Source organism: Selaginella moellendorffii, unplaced genomic scaffold (assembly GCF_000143415.4).
Source record: "Selaginella moellendorffii unplaced genomic scaffold, v1.0 SELMOscaffold_10, whole genome shotgun sequence".
Lineage (NCBI taxonomy): Eukaryota > Viridiplantae > Streptophyta > Lycopodiopsida > Selaginellales > Selaginellaceae > Selaginella > Selaginella moellendorffii.
The window spans coordinates 2955618-2982649 of NW_003314271.1; the positions used below are offsets into that span (position 1 = coordinate 2955618).

Consider the following 27032-nt stretch of genomic DNA (forward strand, 5'->3'; position numbering starts at 1 on the left):
ACCACTAAGTCCCATGGTCCTCTAGGACTTCCTCACCACACGACTGTGTCCTTGGTCACTACCCCAGAGGACTGCTCCTCTTCCTTTCCACAGTCTAGGCCTTTGGGACAACATTTCGGAACACCGTGGCCTTACGCGAGCCACCTGGGTACTCTCCTTGCCTTTCGACTTTAGGTGCTCTAGCCATGGGCTTAGAGCAAGGTTCCGTTGAGCCACGCCTGGTATCCAAGTAGGTAGTGCCACCCACACTTGGACTGGGAGCATCGGCCAGTCGATCTCCCGGGAGAACTAGAGCCGGCTCTTGAACACTTCACCAAGCTACCCCGCTTGTCGGTCCGTATTCACTTTAGTCTTGGACTTCCCAGTGGTCAGTTCATCACCCAACACTGGGTCTGGCCTTCCTGGGCCAAACTGGCCTTTCCTGGCCAAACTGGCTCCACTACAGTCCTCCCCCTTACTATACTTTTGGAGCTCACCAAACCCCCCAGGGTCTGGGAGACGAACGCTTTGGGCTTTCACCCTCTCAGACTCGAACTCGGACTCGGACTCGGACTCGAACTTGGACTCGGACTCAGACTCGGACTCGGACTCGGACTCGGGCTCGGGCTCGGTCTCAGCCTTGGCCTCGGTCTCGGTCTCGGTCCCGGTCTTGGTCCCGGTCTCGGTCTTGGTCTCGGTCTCGGTCCCGGTCTCGGTCTCGACCTCGGACTCCATCTCGGACTCCATCTCGGTCCATCTCGGACTCCATCTCGGATCCATCTCGGACTCCGTCTCGGTCCACCTCGGACTCCACCTCGGACTCCATCTCGGGTCCATCTCGGACTCCATCTCGGGTCCATCTCGGACTCCGTCTCGGTCCATCTCGGACTCCATCTCGGATCCATCTCGGACTCCGTCTCGGTCCACCTCGGACTCCACCTCGGACTCCGTCTCGGTCCATCTCGGACTCCATCTCGGATCCATCTCGGACTCCGTCTCGGTCCACCTCGGACTCCACCTCGGACTCCATCTCGGGTCCATCTCGGACTCCATCTCGGGTCCATCTCGGACTCCGTCTCGGTCCACCTCGGACTCCATCTCGGACTCCATCTCGGACTCCATCTCGGGTCCCTTTTTGGAGCCTTGCTTATTGCTCACTTTGTGCTCGCTCCTTGAGCACTTTGTTGGGAGTTCCACTCCCGCTCTCGACCTTTCAAGTCGGAGCTTTTAGTCCAAACGTGTTACGCTCGTTTGGCTTTCACTTCAGCCACTACCACGTGGCACCCTTTCCAGCTCCACTTTGGGGCCTAGGGATTTTGTGTCTCACAACTCCACCACCCATAGACGAAGTTCGATGTCCTCATCGAACGGTAAACCATTTTATAAAGTAACTCCCGCATGTGTTACCATTCCCATCCTTGGCACCTAGCCAATATTTGTCAATGGTTTGACATTGAAGGCTCACCATGCCTTCTCCATATTCGTCAATGGTTTGACACCAAAGGCTCACCATGCCTTGCCCATCCTCTAAGGAGGATAGTCTCTCCAACTTAGAGACTCACTTGACCACCTAGGGTGGTTTGCTCCTTTTTATTGGTTCAGTTCTCGCCAAACCCGTTAGAGACACCCTCTCTAACTCAATTCCACTACTCATTCTTGAGTAGTCACAGATTCCATTGATCTACCTTTACACTTTGGAACGTTTACTCTTGACTTTTTGGAATCAATTTCCTAGGTGTCTCTGACACCTTGCCTTGCACATTTTGTGCAACTCCACTTCCCCTCCTAGGAAGTTCTCTACTCGAGGGCACCCTCATCCTCTTTCCTATTTTTGTGCCACCATTGGCATTACGTTCCATTTATCATTATTTGTGCTAGGGTTGTCCACGGCCCTATCTTTTGGCTACTTAGTTGCTCCCTCACTTAGAGCCTTTCCTTTACCCAATTGGAGCACTTGGGAATCCATCCTTGGAAGTCCACTTCTTTCTCCGCAATCTGTTAGCATCAAACACATTAGTGTTCCTTGGCTAACTTTGCCACTTGGATTCTTTCCAATGGATTCCACGGCCCTATCTTGGGCACTCGTCTTTTGCTTCTATCCTTGGATTGTTGCACCAAGCAACATAGGATTGCTACCTCCATTTTTGAGGTTTCCTTTCGATTCCATAGCAAACACTTTGCTTTTGCCAAGTCCAGAGGGTGTTCACCCCTAGTACGTCTCTTTAACATTTTCTGTCGTGGGCTCTATCCACGGCCCAACTTTTTGAGACCCTCCCTTGGATCTTTTATAGAGACTACTTTCCTTGGACTTACTATGCCATAACATTGACATAGCTCATTTCCCTTAGGTGTTCTTCCCACTTGGTCACCTCAACCAAACCACACCTTTATCAATAGTTCAAATCAACACTTTGAACTAGGAATCATATTCCATAACCCAAACAAAGACTTTGTCCTTGTTTAGCCCCAAGATCACCTAGTGATCTTATCTTGACCCCTTAATAGGTCTATCAATAGGGACTAGGTCTTCCAGACCCTTCTGAGTTGTTGATTATGACCCCGGGGGCATCCCCCACACTTGGTGGTGCACCCAAGCCAGCCCTTCCGGCCAAGGATCCATAGCAACTGAGACTGGGTGTCCCCATCTCATTCACCACGTCCTTGGTGCCCTTTGCACCAAAGTGTTCAAGTTAGATATGCCGAGCTTTCACTCTAAACAATCTAACCGTGCATCACGACTCCGAGGCACCCTCGCTTGGCGGTGTGCCCAAACCAGTCTCCACACTGAGAGTCCATGACCACCGAAAAATGAGTGTCCTCATATCCCAAACCATCACCACGCCCTAGTGAGTTGGGACTCGAACCCAAGCACTAGAGGGTCGGGACTCGAACCCAACCTCCGTATATGCATCTACGGATGGCATCACCCAGGATGCCTTGCGTGACTCCCCACGCCGGTGCACCAACTTATACTCAAAGCGCGCTATAGATCACAGCTTAGGAACCTAGTTCCTCCACATTGCCAAGTCCTCTCACTTGACAAGTCTGTGATCCTGCATGGACTCCTCCATGCTTGGCCCCATGGCCCACCCTTTTTGAAGTTATCACCTTCAACTAGGGTATTTGTTCCCCTGACTTGCCAATTTCACTTTGGCAAGTCCTCCGACCACTGTAACATGGTTCCTGCACAAGCGTGAAAGCCCTTGATCATCGACTTTCATTCAAAGCCCTCTCTTTGAACACTCAGGAACTACTTCCCTAACCTTGATAGCCTTGTCTCATGGCAAGCTTCAAGACCACGCTTCTGCTGCGCCACTCTGATTTTGCGCGTGCTTTGAACCATTTACACTTGGCCTTTCTAGGTACTAAGCTACCTAAAATCATCTTTGGGAACCTTGAAGGGACTCTGTCCCTTAGCTTGCTAAGGCCTCCCTTTTTGCAAGCTTTCCAATTACCATATAGTCTAACATGGACAATTCCATATTTTAGACTCTCCATGGCATCACGATTGCTAGCGGCAACACCCTCGAGCCCCCACTTGATTCTCCACTCCCAGCTGGCATAACCAACCTTGGTTATGCCCTTCGATTCCTATGGTTTGGTTCTATCCCCTTACTACTTGCTTTTGGCTTCACACCTTTCCTTTGGTCATTCTCCTCCAGACCAGGAGGATAGCTTTGCACTTTGTATCATGCTTTAGCAAGTATTCTTAGAGATGAACCTACCCGATAGCCTAGGGAGTGGTTCCTCAATCCAAGTATGCTCACCCTATAATCCCACACACCGAGATTACGTTGTTGTTTATGAGCATTTACATGCCCATTACTAGCCTTGCCAAAATTCCATTTTTGGCTTTGTCCAATTCAAGTAGATAGTCTTCTCCTGTCTCCGCCACCTTGGGCATTTGGATAGCACCTTCTATCCATCATTCGCTAGAGACTTAATCCTTTGGGCCTTATCTATTGCCCTCGCGACATCAAACACCACCTTCTGGTGTTCTAGAGTGTTCGGGTGTCCCAATGATGGCTTCCTTGACAATGAGTATTTCCTTTTATGACATTGACTTACTATATCGCAACATAAGCAACTTATCCCCCGTAAAGGTATATCCAACTTCCCTATGCCATTAAGAAGGCTTGGGTAGCTACCTTCTACCCGTTTAACCAATTATTTTGTACCTCTCGCTAAGTTGCCTTATAGATGTCAAGTCCTACAACTCATTGCTGGTGCTTCCACACCTCCATCATTATCTGGGTCACCACACTCCAACTGCATGCTCTGCAGCTTAGGCTATGCCATTCCTATTTCCATTGGGATTCCTTTGGCAAGGGGTTCTCATGAACCCACCAACATAGCCTCAAGGTATCACACCTTGGCACATTTGGTGTCTCCACACTATCGGCTCCACGAGCCTACCTCTATGACACTTTTTCTTTGTGTCTAAGTCTTTGCCAAGACCAATACCGCTCTTTCTCATGCCAACCATCTGTTAGCACGGCACCATAGAGGTCACACACAACTTTGTTTCAAAGTTGTTTTCTTTTTGGGAACACCTTTCCCACGACTTTAGCATGGCACATTTTGCCATCGATGAGATACCCTCTGTTCTCATCCTTGGATCCTATGATCCCCCCCATCCTTCGTGGGGTACCACACACTTCAGTCCAAATGCTTCCATCAATCCTTTAGGATTATTCCTTGACTCTATTGGAGTCATCCAGCTTTTTGGACTTTGTCATCCGACAACCCATGAGGTCCTACCTTTGAGGTGCCAGCTCACTGGAATACAACTTCTTGTATTCAGGTCCTACTCACAAGGACCATCTTTGCAAGTGTTACTCTGACACTTGATTTGTTCTCTTGGGGCAACCTTTTGCCTCTTAGGACCACTTGTCCATGTGATGAGAATACCAACTCATCCTCTAAGTACATCCCCAACTCCTTGGGTTGTTCTAGCATTTATCAAAGGTAACCTCAGCTACCATTTCGAGGACTTGTGTCCTCTCCTATATTTGACCTCCCATGGTCATCAATTCCGGTCTCAAAGTTATGAGCTTGGCCTCAACTATATGAGGGTAATCTTATGACTCCTTTATTGTTTTGGAGTCATTATCTTTCCCGTGATCCCAATTACAGTTGTTTACCACAACTACGTTAGCCTGTTTGCTGCGTCAAACGCTCATCTAGATCACATCCTCAGCTCTCTGAGGAAACCTTATACCGTTCCCAAGATCCCAAAGTCGTTCTATTATTGGCCCTTTTCTATCCATCACATCGTGCCCAAGTTCATGCATGAACTTGAGTGGTGAGCCATGTCCTCTCGACATGCTACTCCTCAAGGATAGGCCCACTCCTAGGACCTTCCAATGCCAACATCAATGGTGATATACTTGAGCACCAATAAAAGTCGGACTAAGGAACAGCTCCGATACCAAATTGTAAGCGACTAAATTTTCCATTCTACTTTAGTCACTTAACCACACCTCCGACCACTTGGAGGAGTCTCATTCACAACCTCCATCAGTCCAATTCAGGACTTGGGACTTGCTAGCCCCAAGAATGGCATCCATGCCACTCAACACTTGCACCTGGTCCAAGTGCTCCACGTGTCCAGTCTCAAGATCGACACCCAAAGGTACCACTGACATCTCGGCCCGTTATGCTAAGGCCATGCCCATTCACCTTTGCTGCACTAGTGGTCCAATACCACTTGCATCACCATCCCGTCTCTCCAAGACTGGGCCATCTGTCCACGAGTGGTCATCCTAGATCCACTCCTTAGCATCCTTAGGATGCCCACAGACCTGGGGAATAGCCTTCCCCAAAGTCCCTTTGTCAGTTCCTACCAAGTCCCTTTCTGCCCCTGGCCGTATTTGCCAACACTGTCACTGGATCGAGGCCCACAGGCCCGACCACTAAGTCCCATGGTCCTCTAGGACTTCCTCACCACACGATTGTGTCCTTGGTCACTACCCCAGAGGACTGCTCCTCTTACTTTCCACAATCTAGGCCTTTGGGACAACATTTCGGAACACCGTGGCCTTATGCGAGCCACCTAGGTACTCTCCCTGCCTTTTGCCTTTAGATGCTCTAGCCATGGGCTTAGAGCGAGGTTCCGTTGAGCCACACCTGGTATCCAAGTAGGTAGTGCCACCCACACTTGGACTGGGAGCATCGGCCAGTCGATCTCCCGGGGGAACTAGAGCCGGCTCTTGAACACTTCACCAAGCTACCCCGCTTGTCGGTCCGTATTCACTTTAGTCTTGGACTTCCCAGTGGTCAGTTCATCACCCAACACTGGGTCTGGCCTTCCTGGGCCAAACTGGCCTTTCCTGGCCAAACTGGCTCCACTGCAGTCCTCCCCCTTACTATACTTTTAGAGCTCACCAAACCCCCCAGGGTCTGGGAGACGAACGCTTTGGGCTTTCACCCTCTCAGACTCAAACTCGGACTCGGACTCGGACTCGAACTCGGACTCGGACTCGGACTCGGACTCGGACTCGGACTCGGGCTCGGGCTCGGTCTCAGCCTTGGCCTCGGTCTCGGTCTCGGTCCCGGTCTTGGTCCCGGTCTCGGTCTCGGTCCCGGTCTCGGTCCCGGTCTCGGTCTCGACCTCGGACTCCATCTTGGGTCCATCTCGGACTCCATCTCGGGTCCATCTCGGACTCCGTCTCGGTCCACCTCGGACTCCATCTCGGACTCCATCTCGGGTCCATCTCGGACTCCATCTCGGGTCCCTTTTTGGAGCCTTGCTTATTGCTTGCTTTGTGCTCGCTCCTTAAGCACTTTGTTGGGAGTTCCACTCCCGCTCTCGACCTTTCAAGTCGGAGCTTTTAGTTTAAACGTGTTACGCTCGTTTGGCTTTCACTTCGGCCACTACCACGTGGCACCCTTTCCAGCTCCACTTTGGGGCCTAGGGATTTTGTGTCTCACAGTGCAATGGTTAAGTGGCATGGATGTTATTCTTGGGGCTAGCAAGTCCCTAATTCCAAAATAGGATTTACGGAGGTTGTGAGTAAGACTCCTCCAAGTGGTCAAAGATGTGGTTAAGTGACTAAAGTAGAATGGGAAATTTAGTCTTTTACACAAAGGTGGTTGGATTAAGTGCATGTGCAAAGTGCTGGCTACAACATTCTCAACTTGATCCACTCTGACATATTTGACTCCACACAAAGCAAAAGCCTTTGAAACCGAATGCTAAATTACACAGCCTTTGATGAAGACAATGTAATTGTTAGAAAGCATAATATGATGCTTTCTAACACATTTCAATTGCAAATGTGTGTTTGAAGATATCTAGAAGAATGCTCTAATCTTTAGGAGTGGCTGTGCTCAAACCATTATACCATTGTAGTGCTGTCTCTTGGAGATATATGGGAAATTCACACAAATGTTGAGCATCATCCCAAAAATGATATATGGCAATCATTGTGAAGTGATCGAATCAATGGTACACATCATCCCTAGGATTCCCATGAAAGACATCCAGTTGAACTCGAGGACATCAAGCAATTGCATCAATTGCTACTCTAGAATCAAAGGAAAAAGAGGCTACTACTCTACCATAAAGATGAACAAAAAGGAAAGAGCAAAAAAAAAAAGTTGAGAAAAACTACAAGAAAAGGGGGATCTAGATAATCAAAAGCTAGATCTAAAACAAAATTCCAAATCCAAGTACTTCTTAGAGATAATCAAAATTACCCTTCATCTCCACTTATGTGAATGTATGATATGGAAATAGAATACAGAAATGTGTATATTAATTAACTAGAAAACACTAGTTTATAGACATATGCAAATGGTCTGGATTGAAACAAATTTGACATCTACCAAATCCCATTATGCTAATATTAGTATACAGCATTGTAATTGCACATCTTGTATTACAAAGTAATAGATATATATTTAATAAAAACTAAGTTATCATAGTAAATTTTATATGAGTAGTAAAACTACATCTTATTTTAATGAAATTTTAGAGTTTGATTATCTTTAAAATTAAATATAAAGTTTTGTTTTGTTTGTATTCTTTTATTTATTACTAAACAAATGAAACCTATTCTTTTTTATTTATTCTTAGCTAAGTGCACTCTATTATTTATATTAAATTATCAATATATAAATTAAATTAGGATTTTATTTTTGATAAAAAAATTTTTATATAAGTATTTCTTATCTTAATTTTCATATTTTTATATTATGGTCATAAAAAACATTTACAATAATACTATAAAATTTAATTTATAATTCTAATAATTTGCTACATGTTGCATGTAGCAATGCTTAGTTTACTTAATAGTGGTGTTATTCCTACTTATTAATGCAATTGATCAAATAAAGTTTATAATTATAAGCATGTTTGTAATTTATAAACACAAGATTAATCTTATTGCATATCAACTTTTAGATGGTAGAATAAAAAAGAATAAATGGTTAAAGAAATTTTATAAATTAAAAATATGTTTATAAATTATAAATACAAAATTAATCTAAATGAATAACAACCTTTAGATGGTGGAATATCATAGAATATCCAAGAATATTCTTTGTATATCCACTACCATCTCAGTACCCTTACAGATTTGTTTAAGCAAATAAAAAATTTGATACAATCATATATATTTATAAGTAAAGTCTACTTTTGGGATATTATATACAATATAAAAATAATTTTGTAGAAGAAGGGTTTTATCCATATATTTGTGCTTACAGAATATTATTTTTAAAGGTTACTATTGTTCTCTCCAATACAATGAATGACATTTTTTTTAGTAAATTTTAAAAATTTAAACCATTTATTAAATTTATAATTAATTAGATATATATAAATCAATTGTCAATCTAAAATTACATAAAGAAATTCATCATGGTCATAAAAATCTAATTTCAAAATTGTGTTTATTGTGAATTGGTTATACTAGGTTAGCCCCTTCACATAATTTGTTATAAGAAAAAATTAAACCACTTTTTATCTTAGTTTCTATTTTAATTATATTTCTTTTACATTTTTCTCTTCAATTCGAATCTTGTGTCCCATGTTTACTGCGGCAAAAGACCTACTTTACCTCTTAGGCAATCGCGACCGGGTAAAGCGGCGAGCGCTGATCGATTCTTTCTCCGCGGCGAGACACGAGCAAGGGAGCATTCAATTGATCGCAACGAGGTGGGTTTTAGATTTGGGCGCTAGTCTTGTCTTGTGCGTCAACGCAACGGCGATGGCAGCGATTGTCGGTACCGTGGGGCCGATTTAACTCGCGCTCCAGCGGCTCAGACCTCTCTTTCCTTGTCAGGGACCGCGGGACTTCCTCTCCTTGTGCTTTGCTTAAATTTCTCTCCTCCTTTGTCGAGTTGGGTGTTCTTTCGTTTTTTTTCCGAGAGACAAGCAGCGTTCGTAGTGAATCTACTAGGTATGGTTTCTTCTTTGTTTCCTCTCTCTCTCTCTCTCTCTCTCTCTCGCTCCCTCCCTCCCTTTTTCTTGTGCTTACTGGCTTCTGGGAGAGAATTGAAATGCTTTCTCCTGGTCGGTTTGTTCTTCCTCGGAGTTTGAGTTGCGATTGATTTTATCCTTTTGCTGAGTTTTCTTTCGCATTCGCAGGCCAGCACCAAGATCACGAACTCGACTCCACCGCAACGCCACCTCAGGCAGTGAATTCTCTCCCCGCAGCTGTGGATCACCACCAGGAATCAACGTCGCCGTCGTCGGTGATGGCTTCTCTCAGCCGGGGGGTGTCGATCAGGAGGCAGGGGTCGTCGGGCCGGAGCTGGGCCGACACGCTGGGACTTAACAACCCGGTGGAGCCGGCGCAGAGATTTAGCAGTAGCAACACCAGGGGCGGAAAGGGCGATGGGATCACCAAGAAGACGATCATGGCCCCGGACAGCGACGACGATCGCCACCGCCAGCACCACCATCGCACCAGTGCAAAGTCCTCGGCAAAGTCTTCGTCGTCGAGGGGAGGCGGTGTTTTCAGCTGGCTCAAGAACAGGTTTCGAAAGGCGAGATCTTGAGCCTTCTCTTCTTTTCCTCTTTCTTTTCTCTCTTTTTTTCTCTCGACGCACGGGTGGCGAGGACGGGGAAACGATTGAGTGCTCACAACCTGCGATCCAATCCTTAGAAACGTAGAGCTTCTCTCTCTTTTACTTTCTAGACCTTCTTTTCCCTTGTGCTTTTGGGCATCATATTTTGTCAAGCTTTGATGTACATGGCGATGATACGATACGACACGACTTTGTTCGATTCCTTTGACTTTTTCGATCTCTCTCACGCGGCGGCCACACGCATTTGTTTCTGCATGCAAGTGTTTACTCGCAAGTTGCAAGGGCTGAATTCGTCTCTGACAGATAAAAGTGGGAGCTTGACACATAGATCACCAGCAAAATAGTGGTTTAGAAAAACAGGAAACTCGTGGACGGCAGGATTCGAACCTGCGCGGGCAAAGCCCACATGATTTCGAGTCATGCCCGATAACCACTCCGGCACATCCACCTTAAACACACAACCCGAGTTTATTTCCACACCTTTAGGCTTTAAGCACGGAAAGAGTGACCGGCCGAAGAACATACGCCTCTCCCGTTCCATCGAGAAACTTACGAGCTCTTTATCCTCTTTGTCTCTCTTGAAAGCTGGGGAGGGATAGAGCTCTGCCTGGAGCTTGAAAGGATTTGCTCGCTACTCCACCAGTCCAGGCCCTGCGAGTTGTGATTGCTGAAAGCTTTCCTGCGCACCACCCCCCCCTACCAGTTCTCCAGCCACTGCGGCGCAGCGCTCGACTCTTCGGATGTAGCCGAGGGACTGATGAGCAGATGATGGCTGTCGTCCGCCCGTGACGTCTTCAATGCCGACTGGAGCCGACTTAACACCTCGAAAGGCACGTCCGTGCGGCACTCGAGCAGCGCCTCCCAGTCGAGGCCGGCGAACCACGGCTGGGCCTTGATCTCCTCCATGCCTCGGCTGCCGAGCCTCTGGGAGACGTCCACGACCAGCAGCTGGAGATATAAACACAAAGAAGTTACTGGCTGATCATCTGTGGCTTGGAATAAATGAATCAATGAATACCTTGTCGATCAAGTCAACGAGTTCGCCGCTGAAAGTGGAAGGGAAGACTAGCTGCCTACCGGCAATCTTGCTGTAAATATCCAGCTCGCTGTCTCGCCACGATCCGAACGGCAGCTCGTTTTGTACCATGTAATACAAGAGCACTCCCAAAGCCCACCTGAAAGAAATATCATACACATTTGCCGAGAAAAAGCATGAAAAAACAACGGTTGTTCTTACCAGTCAGCACCAAAGCCGTGACCTTGACCTCTGATAATCTCGGGGGCGAGAAAATCAGCCATGCCGCAGATAGTGTAAGCTCGTTCGTCTAACAGCTTTTTGCCAAACCGAAAATCAGCAAGCTGCACGTCACCATGACAGAAAATAAATTGGTAAGATACACAAGGAAAAAGAGAGGAGAGTTAGTCACCTGTAGTCGTCCTTTTCTATCCAGCATAAGCATATCTGGAGATACTCCACGGTAAACAACTCCATCCTGGACTCGAAGCAATGAATCAATGGAAAAGAATTTCCAACAAGAAATCAAAATGTACCTTATGCATAGAGTCAATCGCCATGGCGACAGAGGCACCAATAAACCGGGCCGAGTCTTCCGAGAGTGGCGTGTTCAATATCAGGGACAGCGGCCCCCCCAACGCGCAATTGAGAAGCATTGCAGCGTACCTCTCATCCGCAGAAGTGCATACCACTTGCGGCACGTACAAAGACGGGCTTAAGTCTTGAAACAGAAACTTTTCCTGCAGCACTTGAGACTCCCTTCCGAGTGCTTTGATAACTTCCAAGGGATAACGCTTCATGCTAAAAACCTGTCCTGCTCTTCAAAGAGAGACAACGCATGAAGTAAAAGGAACAAAAAAAAAAACAAGGACTGTAGCATTACCTGTTTTCTTTAAACTAACCAGCCCAACCTCGCAGCAATCTGTCGTGTATACAGTTTCTTGCCATTCCTGCATGTGGAAGTCGTAGTTTTAAATTGCAAAAGCTGTAGACTCGTACAAACTTACCAAGTCTCCTAAATCACTAGTTATCGACAGAGTGTCCAGCTTTGCAGATTGCTGCTTTCTCAAAGAGAGTATCTTCTCCCGCAGCCTGAAAACGTAAATGTTAGAGCGCGGACAAACGGAGCAGAGAGAGCACCATACTTCATGTTGTCTTCGATGACTCGGTCCAGCTGGCCAACAGCTTTCTCGAGAGTTTCCCTGCTTATAGCCCAGCACTCAACATCACCAACTGCAACTGCGGTCAAAGAACGTGAAGGCTCACCCCGTAGCACCCATTCGCCAAAGTAATCCCCCTCACCCTTTCTATCGGTCAGATTTTCTAAAGCTCCATGGTGCTTTACATCAACAAAACCCTTCCGTAAGAGATAAAAAGTAGAGACTTCAGCGCCCTGCGTAAGAAAACAAACGACTCAGTATCTCGTTGGTTACACCTAATGCCACTGTACCTTTTGTGCTATCACTGCCCCGTCCCGAAAGCTAACTTCCGATAATGAATCGGCGAGACGGACAAGCTGCGCTATATTCAACGTCGCAAGGACTTCTACAGCCCGCAGATGTTTCAGTGCGGATCTTCGAGTGTTCATCGACAGTAAACCTCTAAATGCTTCTCGACCAAGCATCCACAGTGTACCTTCGGTAACAGCGCGAATAGACGCCTGACGGGGCTTATTATACCTGCATAAGCATCCAAAGTGTTGAGTAAAAAATATGAAATGCTCGAGAAAGCGACTTACATCAATGCCAGCTCTCCAAAACAAGGGCTATTGTAAGCAGTGTACTGGTTCACAATTGTTCCCAAGTCATCTTCGCTTTGATTTTCATCCTGCACGTTGGCCGGTTATGCCAGAATTGTTTTATCGCGTTTAACTTTTACCTGAGCCACCAACACGTCAAACTTGCCGCTTTCAACGATGTAGAAGTGATCGTCTTCGGCCCCCTGTTGATAGAAGCATTTCTCGTAAACACTCTATGATTACGGGATGATCTACCTGACGAATTATAATCTTTCCAGGTTGAACTTGTACTTTCTCAAAACAATTGTACAGCGTTTCCCATTGTTTCTCTGTGAGATTGTGAAAGAGAAAGTTGCCCTGTAAAGCATGCTTGATTCGCGCCTGAAGTCTTAACCAGAGTCAAGCTTTTACACCAGCTTACAAATAAGACGAGCAAACCTTCTCTTCATCGGTTTTTATCTGCTGCTCAGACGGCGGCACCCATTCTGTTTGATGCTCTAGAGAAGCTTCAATTGCTCGCAGCTTTGCAGCAGACACTTCATGGCTCGCTGGACGCACCTGCTCTGCGGGTTCACTGTAATCCCGCGGCTTAAACGGGAGCTCCGCACCTTTACAGTGGAAAACCGCATTTTGATTGTGATTCTCCTGCGACAGAAGAAGAGAAGTCATAAATGCACACACAAATAAAGTAAGCTTGTACCTCTTCCAAGCCGTCAATGTTCACAACAATGATTGTGATATCATCAGTACGGGTCTCATACTGCAACCATAAACGGTATGATTCAGCTACAATCGCCGCACATGCATCACGTGGATCCTTGTGTTTCGCTACCTGAAAATCCGAATGCCATTAGATTAAGGATGCTAGTCTCCAACCATCACTACAGCTTACCATGTCGACAACATCCTGGCTTGAGAGGAACTCAAACACGCCATCGCTTGCGAGGACGAAGAACGGATGCGTACCATTGATCTCGAAAGATGCCACCTCCGGCACGGCAATCACTCCAATCCGTTCAGCAACTGTGTCACCTATGCTTCTTGTAAAAGCTGTCCCCGGGTACATTCCATTTGCCACCCACAAGCGGGGAGGATCCCCATCGTCGTCCTCCTCCCCACCCCAGCACTGTAAAGCAGGACTCTTCAGGCCCTCAAGTTGGTCCAGTGTGAGCACTCTAGCTCCACACGTTTTGACCCTTTCGCACTCATCAGTCCTGAAAGGAGTCTGGTCACTTGAAAGATCTACCGCAGTCAGCTTACCGTTGATCCTCTCAGCAAGCACGGCTCTGGAATCACCAACATTTGCAACGTACAGAGTCTTCCCCCGGACGAGAACTGTTATAGCCGTGGTACCACTCATGGAGTCGTCAACCTGAGAGCGGTGGAGCTGGAGATTCGTGGTGATAAAAGCCGACTGATAGGCCTGGACAACGTCCGCGGTGAAGCAGCCATGCTTGAGCAGATTCTCACACAAGTGCTTCTTCGCGAACTGCGAGCACTCAGCACCAAACTCGCCGTGGCCATCAAACACGCCGAAAAAATGGTCGTTGGGATTCTTCCCGAAGTGAGTATGTACACAAAAACTGTCTTGGTTGGCCTTGTCCAAAGCCTCCGGATAGTAGCCCCTCTGCGAGAGGAACGAGAACCGGAGCTCGAAATTGCCATCTGGAACCTGCGTAATCTTACAGCCACTGGCAGGAAGATACTGACTAGAGAGCCTTGCTAGCCTCGGCAGCCCAATGTCCGCATCAGAAACTCCCAGCTTATCCCCACCATCATCACTCAAATCCCCGCTCAAGTCATCCACCATCACGAAGTCCTCCTTGGGAGCCTTAGAGCTGTTAAAGTTCGCGAGGAGGCCGGAATTGGCATTCCCGAATGCTCCGGAGCTACTATCTTTCCCACAAACGCAACCCATGGACTACGTGCTGTCTCATAGCAACCTGTGATGATCCAATCCCTGCGACCAATTCCCACTCATCTGCTCTGTCCCAGAGAACTGGAAAACTAAATCCTCCTGTTCTATCCTGATCCTCCCAATCCTGTGTTCTAAGTGTTCTAGATTCCCAAACCCACCAAACTTCTGCGCTGTGCTTCTTCGTCGAAGAAGCCACGGAAAAAGATTGGATGATGCTTGTAGCCTGTGCGCTCTTCCCCGAGGAAAGCTGTCCATATATTTTATCTCCCTCCCAACTTGACTTTGGCGAAGGATTCTTTAATCGCCCCCAGCCATTGCAAGCTAAAATCTAAAATTTAGATCTCCAATTTGTGTACCTGGCTCTGTCACGAGGGGGACAGCATTGTTTCTGGCAAAAAGAGAGGCCGCGCTAGCGACGTTGGACCCCGCACAAGCAACAAAACACGCGATGCCAGCGCTCCGGGGATAAAAGAAATCGCCTGCCTCCAAAATCCACAGCCGGAGCGTCAGCATTTATGCGCGGTAGCCCGAGAATGCGGGCAGGAAGACGTACCGGATGAAATCCCCGCGCCGCCGCCGACGCCGTCGCCGCCGCCGCGCCGCGGAATGTAGAGCGCCTCGCCGCTCCCGATTCCAAGAGCTAGCACCGGGGCGTCGGATCGAGCTCGCTGGCGCTCGCCATTCCCAAACCCTTCTCGAATAAGGAATAGCGCGCACAAAACTTCACTACCTAGAATACGTTCCAAGTGTGGATAGATCCTAATCGCACCGCCCGATGGAGCGGGATTACGTAATGGAATGTGTAGCCATTGCAATCTCCCGCGTCCACGTGGCGGGATCGTAGCGGTCACTTTGGCGGGTCCAGAAAACGTAGGAAAAAACGAGCGAGCTACCGTACACTTAAAACGAGGCGCGGATAAATCCGAGCAGCGCGACAAAGAACGAACGTCCTTTTCGTAATTTTTCCTTTGGGCTGCCGATCACAGTGGACAAATAATTTACCTAGTTCCTCACGCTCGTTTCTCTCCTTTCCAATAATCGAGCTTTAAAGCTCTCTCTGCAAGTTCAAAGCTCTCAAAGTCTTCTAGCAAAAAGAAAGAAGGAACAAAGAAAAGAAATGGAAGCACTGACCTTGAGCTGGATTCTAGCAATGGCTGCTTTGTGTGTTTTCCTGGCGCTCGTCTGGAGATTAAGGCTGCCACCATCCATGAATTTGCCACCGGGACGAATGGGCTGGCCTCTCGTCGGCGAGACTCTAGAGTATCTCGCAACCAGGCCGATCGGAGTGCCTCAGCCTTTTATTGCGAAAAGAGTCGCACGGTCTGTTGCTGGATTTGAGGAACTTTGTTCTTTAGCGTCCTGAAAAGAGGAAAGCTTTGTCTTGCAGGTACGGGAGTATCTTCAAGACGCACCTGTTCGGGTGTCCCACGATCGTGACGACTGATCCGGACTTTAACAGGTTTGTCCTCGCCAACGAAGGGAAATTGTTCCAGAGCTCCTATCCCGCTGGCGTTGATCGCGTCCTCGGCAAGTTCTCGATGGTGCAGGCCAGCGGCGAGCTCCACAAGAGGATGCGAGCTTTGACGGTGAGCTTCATGCAAGCCCAGAGTCTCAAGGACAATTTCCTGCAAACAATTCAAGCGCGAGTGATCAGTCTCTTGTCAACTTGGGAGGGACGAGTTGTTAAGATCCAGGACGAAGCACAATCGGTAAGAATGAATAGAAGGATCCAGGCTTTGACGATCGCTTACTCTGTGATCAGCTGTCATTCGACTGTATTGTTGGTCACGTCCTGGGCATGGATCCTGGAGCAGAGAACACAAAAACCATAAAGGAGGACTTTTTCAACTTGGTGTACGGTTTGACAATACCTTTGAGAATCCCGGGAACTCGGTACTGGACAGCCATGAAGGTTCAGTTGGATCCTGTTGAATGAAGAATCTTGTACTATTTTGGAGTGACAGGGACGGCAAAACATCGTGAGGCTCGTCGAGCAAATGGTCGCGGAGAGAACGACAAAGCCTTGCACAGCTCGCAAAGATTTCCTTCAACAATTGCTACAGGATGACAATGGAAAGAATCTCACCTTGGAACAGATAAGCGACTTCATCGTGTTCATGCTCTTTGCAGCACACGATACAACAGCGACAGCAATGACCATGGCGATCAAATACCTTCTGGCTAATCCACAAGCGCTAAATCAGCTGCAGGTACGCTGCTCATATTTAGCATCAATATCCTGCAAACCATACATTTAGGAAGAACACCTTGAGATTCGAAGGAACAAAAGGAGTCCAGACGAACCACTAGAATGGAATGATTACCTTCAAATGACCTTCACTCAACACGTAAGTCGCACAGTCCGAAGCTGTTTTTAACTGTAGAGATTAGCAGGTTATAAACGAGACACTGAGGCTCACTAACGTGCTAACATCTGCCCATAGGATAGCTCTGCAAGACGTTCAAACTGAAGGTGAGAGCCCAGACAGAATATAAATTTGGTCTTACTTCCTGAGCGTGAACTTCATAGAAGGATATGTGATACCGAAGGGCTGGAAAGTGGTTTCCAGCTGGACCACGATACATCTCAATCCAAAACTTTACGCAGAACCATTAGAGTTCAACCCCTGGCGCTGGAAGGTAAACACAAAACTTAACCTGAAGCAGGCTCATAACTTTGCTGCAGACTCAAAGCGTTAAGTACTTCACTCCTTTTAGTGGCGGCCCAAGATTTTGTACCGGATCTGAGCTAGCTAGACTGGAGATCGCGCTTTTGCTGCATTTTATCATAACCAAATACTCGTAAGAAACAGGAAAACTACATTTAAGAAACGCTAACAAACCTGCTCTTTTCTAGGTTGCACCCTGCTGAAGACGACGAAGCTGTTTATTTTGGAACTGTGAAAATGCGGAAAGGTCTCCCTGTTACTGTCACCAAACTCTCACAGATTCTATAGCTTTCTACAAAAAAAACCGAGCGATAGTTAGTGTCAAAGCAAAATGAAACCACACTTACACATCAGATTAGACTTCTTCGGACAAATAATAAGAGACGTTAGCATGTTAAAACGCGTAGAAAAGAAACTAGCGACAGTGCTTCATGGCTATAACTTGAACGTCAACCAAATTAAAACTTGCTCAAAACTTGTAAGGAACCCAAGCTTGGATTCTCTCAAGACAAAAAATCTCTCTTGCTGGGAGAACTGAGAGACGACCCTGGTTTCTTGTGAATTTACAAGAACTAGAAACCAAAAGAACCTGGAAAGGAAGCGTCAGTCCTCATCGTCAATTGCCAAGTTCAAGGTGTGCATCCTAAAGCCTGCTTTTTCCATTGTATCTACGATCTCCGACGCAACATTTGTTGCCTGGATGATTGTCTTCTTAGTGAGCTGAAAATGGAGGGTTGGGAACCCGGTGAGGCTTTCGAGCGATATAAAAAACAAAAAAAGAGAGAAGAAGCCCCGCTTACCGAAATGGACGTCAAACCTTCAAATGTAGTTATCCTCACATCACTGACGTCTTCCATTGCCTGGCACGAGAAGAGAAAAATATAAGCAAAGATTGTAAATGGAGATCGAAGATGGCATACCTCTAAAGAGCTTTGGACGATTGGAATCGATACGTCGGGCATGGAGCCTTCGGCCTGTGTGCCACAAGACACCTCCCGTGAAAACTTTAAGAACAAACTCTACAAACCTTGAGCATCATGACGAGCTTCTCTGCTTCCGTTTGTTCTTCTTGCGCTGCTCCCCCAGACTCCTCTTCTTTCGCTGTCTCTGGCTCAACCTACATTCGCCAGGATCTTCAAACAATCCAGGCCTCACGACAAAGTGCAAAGATCTGACCTGTGAATCGTCCGGGGCCGCCACAGGCGCATCCGAATCGACCGCCGCCTCTGTGGATTCAGCGAAGACGCGAAAGATCCTCCAATGCGGCGTCGGTCCTCTGGGCGCGCGCATCCGCCATTGCTGATGGAGATGAGACTGATGATGCCGGAGAGACAAGCAGGCGCCGCTAACACACCCTAGGGTTTGGACCTGGCAAGAAGAAGCGGGAGAAGGCGCAAGGAGAGGACGAGGCACTAGAGCGGCCGCCATAGCCGGGGAAAATGTATAGCCGGGGAAAATGCTTGCTCTAAAATCTGCCACGTGGAACCTCTAACCTAAACCCATATTCAATTTTCAAAAACCGCATATTCCATACCCGGGAAAAACCACGCTTTGTTTATTAGCATCGCAGTACGCCGCGAGAACAGTGCCTTGGGAAATGGAAATGGTGAATATAAGTCCATGGATACATGATCATAGATTTCCATGCGAAAGCTTGAGAGAGCTTGAGACTTACTGATCAAGAAGCCTTTGATTTTGCTTTGGAGATATCTCTTCCATAAAGACCAGCGATCCCAGCTGCCGGATCATTTTGTTTTACCAGAGATTCGCCAACCAAAACCTGAGAAGAAAAGTCTGAGAATCAATACAAGAAAAGCTATCTAGCTATGGTACGCACCGCGCGGACTCCAGCTTTTTGAACGACTGCTATGTCTTCTGGAGTAAAGAGCCCGGATTCTCCCACCACCTAGCACAGAGAAAGGTTTTGTAGATGTTTTCTGTGAGAATTCCCAAGCATTCCCAAGGAAATAGACTAACCATGATTCCCAAAGCATGGATTATATCCATCCTTGCGGTGGTGAGGAGTTTCACGGTGTTGTTAATGTCCACTTTGAAAGTTTCTGCGTGTTTCTTCCCTCACAGTTAGATTGCTGGCAACTCGAATCACGCTTACCAAGATTTCTATTGTTGATACCAATGAGCTCTATTCCAGGTAGCTCCAAAACACGGTCCATCTCTGTTCCATTGTGAACCTAGAAAAAACCCGAGTGAAGATCCAGGTGTGAGCCAGCTTTCTCACCTCAACCAGAGCCGACATGCCGTTTTGTTTCACAACTCTCATCAAGGAACGTAACTCGTCGTCGGTTAAGACAGACGCGATCAAAAGAACCGCGTCGGCTCCCTTTGCACGAGCGTAATATATTTGCCATGGATCAATGATAAACTCCTTACACAACAGGGGACACTACAAGGAAAATTATCAGCAAACAAAAATAAAAAAACGTTCAAAGTCAAGTAGTATTTCTTGCCTGAACTTGAGCTGCCCGAATCAAGCTTAAGTTCTCGAAGCTCCCCTGAAAATCTCAATATAAATCTCATGTTAAGCAAATCATAAACGCTAGCATGCCTGGAAATATTTTGAGTCCGTGAGCACGCTCAAGCAAGAAGCTCCGCCATTCTCGTATGCCTTTGCAATACGAACCTGAAACAAGAAGAGAACTTAATACTTCAGAAACGAGAAAATGAAGAAAAATTCCACCAAGAAAACTATACCGGATCGAAGTCGGGTTGAATCACACCTCGACTTGGAGAAGCCTTCTTCACCTCAGCAATCAACGCCGGGAGTCCAGTTTCAGCTGCTCGATCTTTCAAGACTTTCACAAAGTCTCGAGCCGGTCCATCGATCAGAGGAAACTTTTCTTTCATCTCATACAATGGCAGCTTTTTCTTCATCTGTAAAGGAAAAAATCTATAGTGATCCATCCACAAAAGAATAAGAGAAAGAAAAACAACTTGCCTCGGCAACCTCTGTCTCTTTGTACCAAATAATCTCTTCCAGAATGTTGCGCGGCTTCTCATCTCCATCCTTGAGCACGTAGCCGCTGGGAGCAAGCCTGCGAATCGAAATGCGCTGCCTCGCTAGATCCCTTTGCTTCTGCTCGAAAGCCGACCACGCATCGCTGCTTCTCTACAAGACAAATCCATCAATAGATAGAAAAAATGTAGGCGCCCGGGCCTCGATCGATCGATTATTCGGCTTACCACGCAGCTGATCCGCAATCTTGGACGGACGCCATGGATCCAGTCGAGGCGATTGGCACTGGCGCTCTCTTTGAATCCTAAGCAAGCCATAAACCCTACGAGGATATTCTAAGAGGATGACTTGACTCTTGTTGACTCCCGTCCCGTCAACGGTCAAGCGTCTCCCGGACGATATTGCCGTGTAGACGAGGGTTCGATCATAGTCCTCTGGGCTCCAGGCAAGGTAGGCTATTTCTTCCGCAACGATCATTCTTTTGCGACGATCGTCTTGTGTAGATCCGCGGCTGGGCCGCATTTCAGCGTAATCCGCTGGATCGGCAGGGAAATATGAGGATTTTCGAGCTCGCGGCCACTCTCCTGCCGGCACTGTTCGCGGTGATCCTCGCGTTTTCTCTTCCGGGCGCCGCGGAAATCTTCTTTGAGGAGCGATTCGACGGTATGGCAGCAGCATTGCTCGAAATGTTTCATAAATTTTGGTGAATCCCTTATTCTCCTCGCTGACCCTGACACACTGTGTGTGGCGTGGTCTCGTGTGTGTTCTTCCAGATGGATGGGAGCATAGCTGGGTGCAATCCGATTGGAAGCGCTCGGATGGTCTAGCCGGGAACTGGCGGCACACGGCCGGGAAATGGCACGGTGATCCTGATGACAAGGGTACGCATTCTTCCATGTAAGCTTGCGCTTGATCTAAGGGTGGTGATATTTCCGTTTGGTTTTCACAGGTATCCAGACATATCCAGATTCTCGTTACTTCGCTATCTCGGCTCAGTTCCCGGTGCTCAATACGAAAGGAAAGACGCTTGTGATTCAGTACTCCGTCAAGCACGAACAAAAGATCGAGTGTGGCGGGGGATACATCAAGTTGCTCAGTGGCTACATGAATCAAAAGCGATTTAGTGGAGATACACCTTACAGGTTGAGATTATAGAGTTGAATTCCTCTCTAACGTTTTTCTCTCTTCCTTTTTCTTTGCAGCATAATGTTTGGTCCCGACATTTGTGGAACTCAAACAAAGAAGATCCACACGATTTTGCAGTATAAGAGCCAGAACTATCCGATTCGGAAGGAAGTCCCTTGCGAGACGGACCAGCTCACTCACGTTTACACGTTGATAATTCGTCCAGACGCGACTTACAGCATCCTCGTCGACAACAGAGAGAGGGATTCGGGCAGTCTCTATACCGACTGGGATATGCTACCTCCAAAGCGGATCAAAGATCCAAACGCTAAAAAGGTTGGTGTGACTTTCGTTTTTAAATTTGTTACGCTTTGCTCTTTGCATTTTTTCAGCCTGCCGATTGGGAGGATAAAGAGTATATTGTGGATCCAGATGACAAAAAGCCAGAGGTATTTATTCTTCTTCTCGCGATCTTGAGAATATATGCTTGGTTGTAATGCAGGGGTACGACTCCATTCCAGCAGAAATTCCAGACCCAGACTCGACAAAGGTTTTAATTTCCTTGCAATTTTTTTTTTGATCCTTGTCTTTTGGTTTCAACAGCCTGACAACTGGGATGAAGATGAACATGGAGTATGGAAAGTACCAAACGTGCCTAATCCTGCTTATAGAGGACCATGGAAACCGAAGGTATTATCTTTCTTTTTCCCCCTGAAATGCGTTTATTGAAGCCATTCATTTCAGAAAATAAAAAATCCCAACTATAAAGGAAAATGGTCGCCATTGGCTGACAATCCAGGTATTCTCTCGTCTTGACTTTATTGTTCTTATTGCTGTTCATTCGGCAGAATTTGAGGACGATCCCGACTTGTATGTGTTTCCGAATCTCAAGTACATCGGTATAGAACTTTGGCAGGTAAAAGCACAATTATCTCATTTAACGAAGGAACGCTAAGCGCATTGACAGGTGAAATCCGGAACTCTCTTCGACAATATCCTTGTATGTGATGATCCTGAATATGCCCGATCGGTGGCAGAAGCTACGTGGGGTGCCAACAAGGATGTAAGTTATCACACTCATGATTCTCCTTAAACTTGCTGCATTTTGCAGTTGGAGAAAGAGGCTTTTGATGAATCTGAGAAGCGGAGACAGGAACAAGAGGAGGTACAGACTTTTGCATCATCGTAGATGACGGTTTTACATCGTGAATCTAGAAAGAGGCGGCGGCGCACAGAGCTGAAAGGGACCGTAGAAGATCGAGACACGACGACGACTACCACTACAGGCGCAAGGAGCGCATGAGGGATCGGATGAGAAGAAGACATCGATTGGTTCGTAGTGATTCTTTTCCTTTCCGTGTGGTGCTCTACATTTACACGTCGTGGTTTTGCTTTTTTCCATTTCCTGGCCGCAGGATGATGACGACGATGATTATCATGTGAGCATCTTCTTTCTCGCAAAAGGCTCCTATTCAACCTTGCTAACGTTGTTGTCATTTCGTGCAGGATGAACTGTAAGAGGCTGGCCGGCACTTTCCTCTTTTCAGAGGTGCTGGTTTGAAATGTGCTTGGAGAATGAATGGACACGGGATGGGTGAATGGACAGACCATCGCGAAGTTGAGCTTTTCATTACTCTCGTCCCACTCCTCCAACATCTACGTCGTTGTGATGCAAGCCAAAGCCGCGCCTTGGTGAGCAAGAGTGACGTCTCAACCCCGAAGTAAACGCGCTGTGAGCTTTCCACACTTAGGCGTGATGCTGAGGCACTAACTGTTACATTTTTCTAGGAGGCGTCGCTGTCGATGCCACGATTGGATGCTCCTCTGTGAGCCTTACGGAAGCGGCCGCGGGATAAGAGAGATCGGTTTTTCCAAACTCACGCAAAGATTTAAACAGGTGCGTTTCCTTCCCTTTCAGAGCTTTTGTCTTTAAGTTTCGAGACAGGGATTGTTTTGTTTTAATGCTTCGATGCGTCAGTTTGATCCGCTGCTGGCCTAGCAACCTTGCAAGCAAGCAACAGTGCTTGTTTCTTCCCTTGTTCGTCGTGTTTGGTGACTCGAAGAAGAGAGAAAAAAAGAAAAACTTGGCTCTCTGGGCTTGTATGCTTGTGGCTTTGCTTGCTCGGTTGGGTTCGTAGGTAGCTGTATGGTTGAAGCATTCATTGTTTTGAGTTTAAAGTCTTCTCTTTGTGGATTCCTTTCGTGGCGAGATATAGTCTCGAAGCTCTCGGTGGACGCAAAAACTATAAACTATGGAGAAATCTCTAAAGAACAGTGTGCTTGATACTCCTTGGTTTGTGCCGGATTGAAAAGATTGGAATTTGGCTTGCTTTGCTTGGAAGTGGTGGTGGTGCTTGTGTCCATTGATTGCTACGGGGGAGAGCATTGCATTGCTTCCGCGAATAATTGCCTGGAGTAAAGCTTCTCTCGTGGACGGCTGGGATCTCTTGCCGCCTATCCGACGGTAACGATCGCGAGCGCTATTTTACGGCAGTTTTGAGGTTAACTATTACGGGCATATTCTATTTTATTTTATTTTGGTGTTGGCGTACGAAGGCGCGGGTTTAACAATGTATGGGTGGGAATAAAAGAAAGAATGAAAGACGCCAAAAAAGAAGGTGAGAGAGAAGAGGAGCGTCTCGAGTGACCCGGCCAGGGCACCGCGCGAGGGATTGGATGGAGTGCTCGGCTATGGCGCTGCTGGTTGGGGACATCGTCGCCGGTGAAATACGATTCTAGGTCTCCTCCTCTCTCTCTCCCTCCCTCCCTTTGCTCGCAATCGCCTGTCGCGGAAGATACAAGGAAGATTTTCCATCCGCCGCCAGTACGAAAGATTTGATGCATCGGTGTGGCAAATGTGAGGGATCGTCTCACTCTACACGGCAGGGATGATGGAAGCTCACGGATTGCGCGTGGAGGATCTTGTCGGCTAGAGGTAAAATCATCTCTGTGTTTTTCTTTTTCTCGTTTTTTTTTTTTTTCCTTCTTTGATGATCTCGCGTTTGTTTCAGGAGCTACAATTCCCTTGAGTTAGAACACCGGAAAGAATGGAGAGGTCAAGGCAGCAAAGGCGATGGAATACAGGGCAATTGATGAAGAGCTTGGATGAATCGCAATTACCAAGGTCTGTAGAGCCCAGTAGTAGCCATGGGAGGAACCTCGCATCAAGGCTGGGAATGACGGAGGTCTCGTGCTTTCCCAGCTCCCGATCAAGACGAGCGTCCAACAGGATGGAGTTTCTTAGAGACAACACAGCGGGGTCATCGAACTCACGGAGGAGGATGGAAACGAGCAAGATAAACTCCGAGCGGGGGAAAGGAATTCGCATCATAAACAACGAACTGGCCCGTGAAAGAGAAGATCTCGCGGCCGCCAGCCTTTCCGACGAGGACGACCAAGTCTTTGATCTGTCGCTGCTGGAAGGAGCCTCCTACCCCAACGTTTTGGGGGCAGGGACGAGCATGAGAAGCTTGAGTTGCAAGCGAAAGAGCTCTTCGTTTGTTCGCGGCAGCACAAGCACTGGAAGTGGCGGCTCCGGCAAGGCAAAGATGGCGGAAGAGCAAGCTCTAAGAAACCAAAGAGGACTTCATAACTTGCGAAGGTCGTCAACTTCGATAGACGGGCAGAGGCTAAAGGTTTCCAGGAGGAATGCCGATGCTCCAGAAGGCGGGGCCTCCTCTTCCTCGTCGCCTTTGCGTTTGTCAAGAGACTCAACCGCGCCGGACTACGATCGGTTACTAAGTTCCGCGAGCTCACTCACAAGAAGGCCGGCTGGTGGCACTGTCGACACGCGTGGCCGGAGTCGTAATTATGATCCAAGCAGCTCGGCCGAAACGGTCCCGAGGAGCGTGAGGAGTGCGCTGCATCCTCCGGAACGATCGACATTTGCGAGAAGGGATTCCAGAGAAACGCCGGAATCGAGCAGCCAGGCCTTCACAAAACGGAACATTTCGAACTGCTTTGGAAGCGGTCGAAGATCGCCATCTCCGAGGCCGATTGGTGGCCATGAGAGAGGCTCCCGCCACCTTGCTGCTTCGAGCTCGAATCCAGTGCAAGCTCCGCCATCCTCGTTGCTCTCGGCGGCATTGGAAGCAGCGGCGACGCCGTCGTCCTCGAGCTCGTTTCGCCAACAAGGTGGCCAAGTTTCCTCGAGCGGTGACAACAATCAGTGGTCGACACCAACAATGGCTTCTGGGTGGGAGTACCATCGTCCCCGGCTCATGGCGGAAGGCCTCGCGAAGGTAAAAAAAGAGAAAGCTTCCTCTGTTGATCACTTCTTCGGGAACTTGCTATCCAGATCCTATTGGCGTTGGAGCGGGTTGAAAACGACGAGGAGTTGACGCATGAGGTGAGGGAAAGCTGTTTTTGGCAGCCTAGGTTCTATAGGCCTAAGATGATTTTTTGCAGCAGCTGTTGATGCTGGAAGCCACCGTCTTGTTTGGCGGGATGGCGGTCCACGATCGCCACAGTGACTGGAGGATGGACGTCGATAACATGACCTACGAAGTAAGCTCCGAGTTTTCACAAAAAGGAAGTTCTAAACTGGAAGAAATTCGGCTCGCAGGAGCTCCTCGCCCTCGAAGAGAAGATGGGAAGCGTAAGCATTGGAGTGAGCGAGGAGAGGATAGCTCATGGATTGCAAAAGTGTCGATTCAGTACGCTGTTTGCCGGGTGCGGGCAGGATGGCGAGCTCAAGTGTAGCATCTGCCAGGTGAAAAAAACTGCGATTCTGGAACAGGAGATCTAAACGTTTGGCTCTCGCTTCCAGGAGGAGTATCGCAATGGCGAGCAGCTGGGGCGGATCGAGTGTGGTCACAAGTTCCACATCGGTTGTATCAAGCAGTGGCTTGGACACAAGAACTTATGCCCGATCTGCAAGGCCACGGCAGTGTCGTGATCTCGTGCACGTCAACTTGTGAGTTTCACGTCCTTGTTCTTTCATTCCACACACATCCTAGTTTTTAGAAAGAATAAACTCTAGACTTTTCTTTCAATGGCATCTTAAAGCAGGAATTCTCGAGACTATCTTTGTTTTCCAAAGTCAATAATAGACTTTAAAGGCGAGAGAAACTCCATGGAAACTACCCAGGCTTCGTTTCGCCATCCAAAGATTGCATTGGGCCGTCCAGAGAAATATCTTTGCAGGAGCTTCTCGCGCTTTACTAAAGTGTGGAAGTTCTCGGGATGGCGAGCTCAAATGTAGCATCTGCCAACTTTGACTAAGAGTTTGAGGCATTGTTTTCCAGGAGGAATTTCGCAATGGCGAGGATCTGGGCGAGATCGATTGCGGTCACAAGTTCCACGTAAACTGTATCAAGCAGTGGCTTGGACGCAAGAACTTGTGTCCAATCTGCAAAGTCACAGCAATGTGACAAGAGAAAGTTCGTGGAATCCAACCGTTATGCTAGTAGTCTTTCCATTTCGCTTTCATGGATCGCTCAGGACGAACGGTGGCGATTTGGCCAGGCGAGGAAACTTCTAAAGATTCGTAGCAAGCATCCAGGCAAGTTGGAGCGTATAGTCTACGTAGGGGGTGGGCACGGATACGTAGACGTGGCGAGAGATCCATCGCACGC

The 27032-nt window shown here is 47.6% G+C and overlaps 6 protein-coding genes and 1 non-coding gene across 15 annotated transcripts in view; 3 read left to right on the top strand and 4 right to left on the bottom strand.

The window, feature by feature from the left end:
• The window catches only part of LOC112345744, a 46011-nt gene extending 35786 nt beyond the window's left edge, over positions 1 to 10225 (top strand). The window contains exons 2-3 of the mRNA XM_024673044.1: positions 9167 to 9386; positions 9575 to 10225. Of these exons, the coding sequence (XP_024528812.1) occupies positions 9167 to 9386; positions 9575 to 9987 (633 nt within the window). The 3' untranslated portion in view covers positions 9988 to 10225. The remainder of the gene's footprint in view (positions 1 to 9166; positions 9387 to 9574) is intronic.
• Positions 10226 to 10383: 158 nt separating this feature from the next.
• On the bottom strand, positions 10384 to 10465 carry TRNAS-CGA. The gene has a single exon. It is a non-coding gene; the product is annotated as a tRNA-Ser (tRNA).
• LOC9650562 (protein phosphatase 2C and cyclic nucleotide-binding/kinase domain-containing protein) lies at positions 10461 to 15370 on the bottom strand. Of its 3 annotated transcripts, XM_024673216.1 has the most exons (16): positions 15242 to 15370; positions 13663 to 15167; positions 13471 to 13602; positions 13209 to 13415; positions 13026 to 13151; positions 12911 to 12973; positions 12771 to 12859; positions 12483 to 12711; positions 12178 to 12425; positions 12040 to 12124; positions 11916 to 11982; positions 11569 to 11846; positions 11445 to 11510; positions 11255 to 11376; positions 11036 to 11192; positions 10461 to 10965 (listed from the first exon to the last, which is right to left on the bottom strand). In XM_024673216.1, the coding sequence occupies exons 2-16, from the start codon at positions 14686 to 14688 to the stop codon at positions 10714 to 10716; spliced, it is 3147 nt and encodes a 1048-aa protein (XP_024528984.1). In that variant the 5' UTR covers positions 14689 to 15167; positions 15242 to 15370; the 3' UTR covers positions 10461 to 10713. The 3 variants fall into 3 exon arrangements, 2 of the variants coding, with proteins under 2 accessions (XP_024528984.1, XP_024528985.1); XM_024673217.1 differs by lacking the exons at positions 10461 to 10965; positions 11036 to 11192; positions 11255 to 11376; positions 11445 to 11510 and having other exon boundaries at positions 11711 to 11851; XR_002992163.1 differs by lacking the exons at positions 10461 to 10965; positions 11036 to 11192; positions 11255 to 11376; positions 11445 to 11510; positions 11569 to 11846 and having other exon boundaries at positions 11952 to 11982; positions 12178 to 12234; positions 12299 to 12425.
• A 197-nt stretch (positions 15371 to 15567) lies between these two features.
• On the top strand, positions 15568 to 17830 carry LOC9650563 (cytochrome P450 90A1). Its single transcript, XM_002968284.2, has 9 exons — positions 15568 to 16008; positions 16076 to 16397; positions 16451 to 16600; positions 16653 to 16898; positions 16947 to 17036; positions 17083 to 17161; positions 17219 to 17328; positions 17375 to 17490; positions 17546 to 17830. Exons 1-9 carry the CDS (start codon positions 15839 to 15841, stop codon positions 17643 to 17645), a joined length of 1383 nt encoding a protein of 460 aa, XP_002968330.2. The 5' UTR covers positions 15568 to 15838; the 3' UTR covers positions 17646 to 17830.
• Positions 17831 to 17877: 47 nt separating this feature from the next.
• LOC9631577 lies at positions 17878 to 18839 on the bottom strand. Its single transcript, XM_002968576.2, has 5 exons — positions 18534 to 18839; positions 18385 to 18474; positions 18278 to 18331; positions 18158 to 18217; positions 17878 to 18077 (listed from the first exon to the last, which is right to left on the bottom strand). The coding sequence occupies exons 1-5, from the start codon at positions 18783 to 18785 to the stop codon at positions 17961 to 17963; spliced, it is 573 nt and encodes a 190-aa protein (XP_002968622.2). The 5' UTR covers positions 18786 to 18839; the 3' UTR covers positions 17878 to 17960.
• A 44-nt stretch (positions 18840 to 18883) lies between these two features.
• Positions 18884 to 20635, bottom strand: LOC9650564 (indole-3-glycerol phosphate synthase). Of its 2 annotated transcripts, XM_024673005.1 has the most exons (11): positions 20559 to 20635; positions 20314 to 20476; positions 20070 to 20249; positions 19924 to 19998; positions 19826 to 19870; positions 19597 to 19761; positions 19471 to 19549; positions 19335 to 19417; positions 19195 to 19263; positions 19033 to 19137; positions 18884 to 18946 (listed from the first exon to the last, which is right to left on the bottom strand). In XM_024673005.1, exons 1-10 carry the CDS (start codon positions 20591 to 20593, stop codon positions 19036 to 19038), a joined length of 996 nt encoding a protein of 331 aa, XP_024528773.1. In that variant the 5' UTR covers positions 20594 to 20635; the 3' UTR covers positions 18884 to 18946; positions 19033 to 19035. The 2 variants fall into 2 exon arrangements, with proteins under 2 accessions (XP_024528773.1, XP_024528772.1); XM_024673004.1 differs by having other exon boundaries at positions 18889 to 19137.
• Positions 20636 to 20685: 50 nt separating this feature from the next.
• On the top strand, positions 20686 to 26540 carry LOC9650565 (calreticulin). Of its 6 annotated transcripts, XM_002968285.2 has the most exons (16): positions 20686 to 20781; positions 20835 to 20994; positions 21105 to 21212; positions 21281 to 21473; positions 21534 to 21792; positions 21849 to 21905; positions 21959 to 22006; positions 22060 to 22146; positions 22201 to 22255; positions 22305 to 22372; positions 22424 to 22519; positions 22568 to 22621; positions 22672 to 22788; positions 22872 to 22895; positions 22963 to 23188; positions 23245 to 23495. In XM_002968285.2, the coding sequence occupies exons 2-15, from the start codon at positions 20886 to 20888 to the stop codon at positions 22972 to 22974; spliced, it is 1287 nt and encodes a 428-aa protein (XP_002968331.2). In that variant the 5' UTR covers positions 20686 to 20781; positions 20835 to 20885; the 3' UTR covers positions 22975 to 23188; positions 23245 to 23495. The 6 variants fall into 6 exon arrangements, with proteins under 6 accessions (XP_002968331.2, XP_024528778.1, XP_024528774.1 ...); XM_024673010.1 differs by lacking the exons at positions 20686 to 20781; positions 20835 to 20994 and having other exon boundaries at positions 21105 to 21228; XM_024673006.1 differs by lacking the exons at positions 20686 to 20781; positions 20835 to 20994; positions 21105 to 21212; ... (9 more) ...; positions 22672 to 22788; positions 22872 to 22895 and adding exons at positions 24468 to 25697; positions 25754 to 25804; positions 25864 to 25962; positions 26021 to 26167; positions 26225 to 26540 and having other exon boundaries at positions 22972 to 23188; positions 23245 to 23353; positions 23435 to 24391.
• Positions 26541 to 27032: the final 492 nt, after the last annotated feature.

Excerpts from the sequence above, each read along its gene's own strand:
- LOC9650562 (XM_024673216.1), bottom strand. The coding sequence starts at position 14,688 with ATGGGTTGCGTTTGTGGGAAAGATAGTAGCTCCGGAGCATTCGGGAAT. Across the intron at positions 13,416-13,470 it reads ACATTGACGGCTTGGAAGAG|GAGAATCACAATCAAAATGC; the intron begins GTACAAGCTTAC and ends CTTCTGTCGCAG. Across the intron at positions 11,377-11,444 it reads ATAGAAAAGGACGACTACAG|CTTGCTGATTTTCGGTTTGG; the intron begins GTGACTAACTCT and ends GGTGACGTGCAG.
- LOC9650563 (XM_002968284.2), top strand. The coding sequence starts at position 15,839 with ATGGCTGCTTTGTGTGTTTTCCTGGCGCTCGTCTGGAGATTAAGGCTG. Across the intron at positions 16,601-16,652 it reads GGTACTGGACAGCCATGAAG|GGACGGCAAAACATCGTGAG; the intron begins GTTCAGTTGGAT and ends TTGGAGTGACAG. Across the intron at positions 16,899-16,946 it reads AAGCGCTAAATCAGCTGCAG|GAAGAACACCTTGAGATTCG; the intron begins GTACGCTGCTCA and ends CCATACATTTAG.
- LOC9631577 (XM_002968576.2), bottom strand. The coding sequence starts at position 18,785 with ATGGCGGCCGCTCTAGTGCCTCGTCCTCTCCTTGCGCCTTCTCCCGCT. Across the intron at positions 18,475-18,533 it reads CGGCCCCGGACGATTCACAG|GTTGAGCCAGAGACAGCGAA; the intron begins GTCAGATCTTTG and ends TGGCGAATGTAG. Across the intron at positions 18,078-18,157 it reads AAGGTTTGACGTCCATTTCG|CTCACTAAGAAGACAATCAT; the intron begins GTAAGCGGGGCT and ends CTCCATTTTCAG.
- LOC9650564 (XM_024673005.1), bottom strand. The coding sequence starts at position 20,593 with ATGGCGTCCGTCCAAGATTGCGGATCAGCTGCGTG. Across the intron at positions 19,999-20,069 it reads TTCAACCCGACTTCGATCCG|GTTCGTATTGCAAAGGCATA; the intron begins GTATAGTTTTCT and ends TTCTTGTTTCAG. Across the intron at positions 19,871-19,923 it reads CGGACTCAAAATATTTCCAG|GGGAGCTTCGAGAACTTAAG; the intron begins GCATGCTAGCGT and ends TGAGATTTTCAG.
- LOC9650565 (XM_024673006.1), top strand. The coding sequence starts at position 24,504 with ATGGAGAGGTCAAGGCAGCAAAGGCGATGGAATACAGGGCAATTGATG. Across the intron at positions 25,698-25,753 it reads TGGCGGAAGGCCTCGCGAAG|ATCCTATTGGCGTTGGAGCG; the intron begins GTAAAAAAAGAG and ends CTTGCTATCCAG. Across the intron at positions 25,805-25,863 it reads ACGAGGAGTTGACGCATGAG|CAGCTGTTGATGCTGGAAGC; the intron begins GTGAGGGAAAGC and ends GATTTTTTGCAG.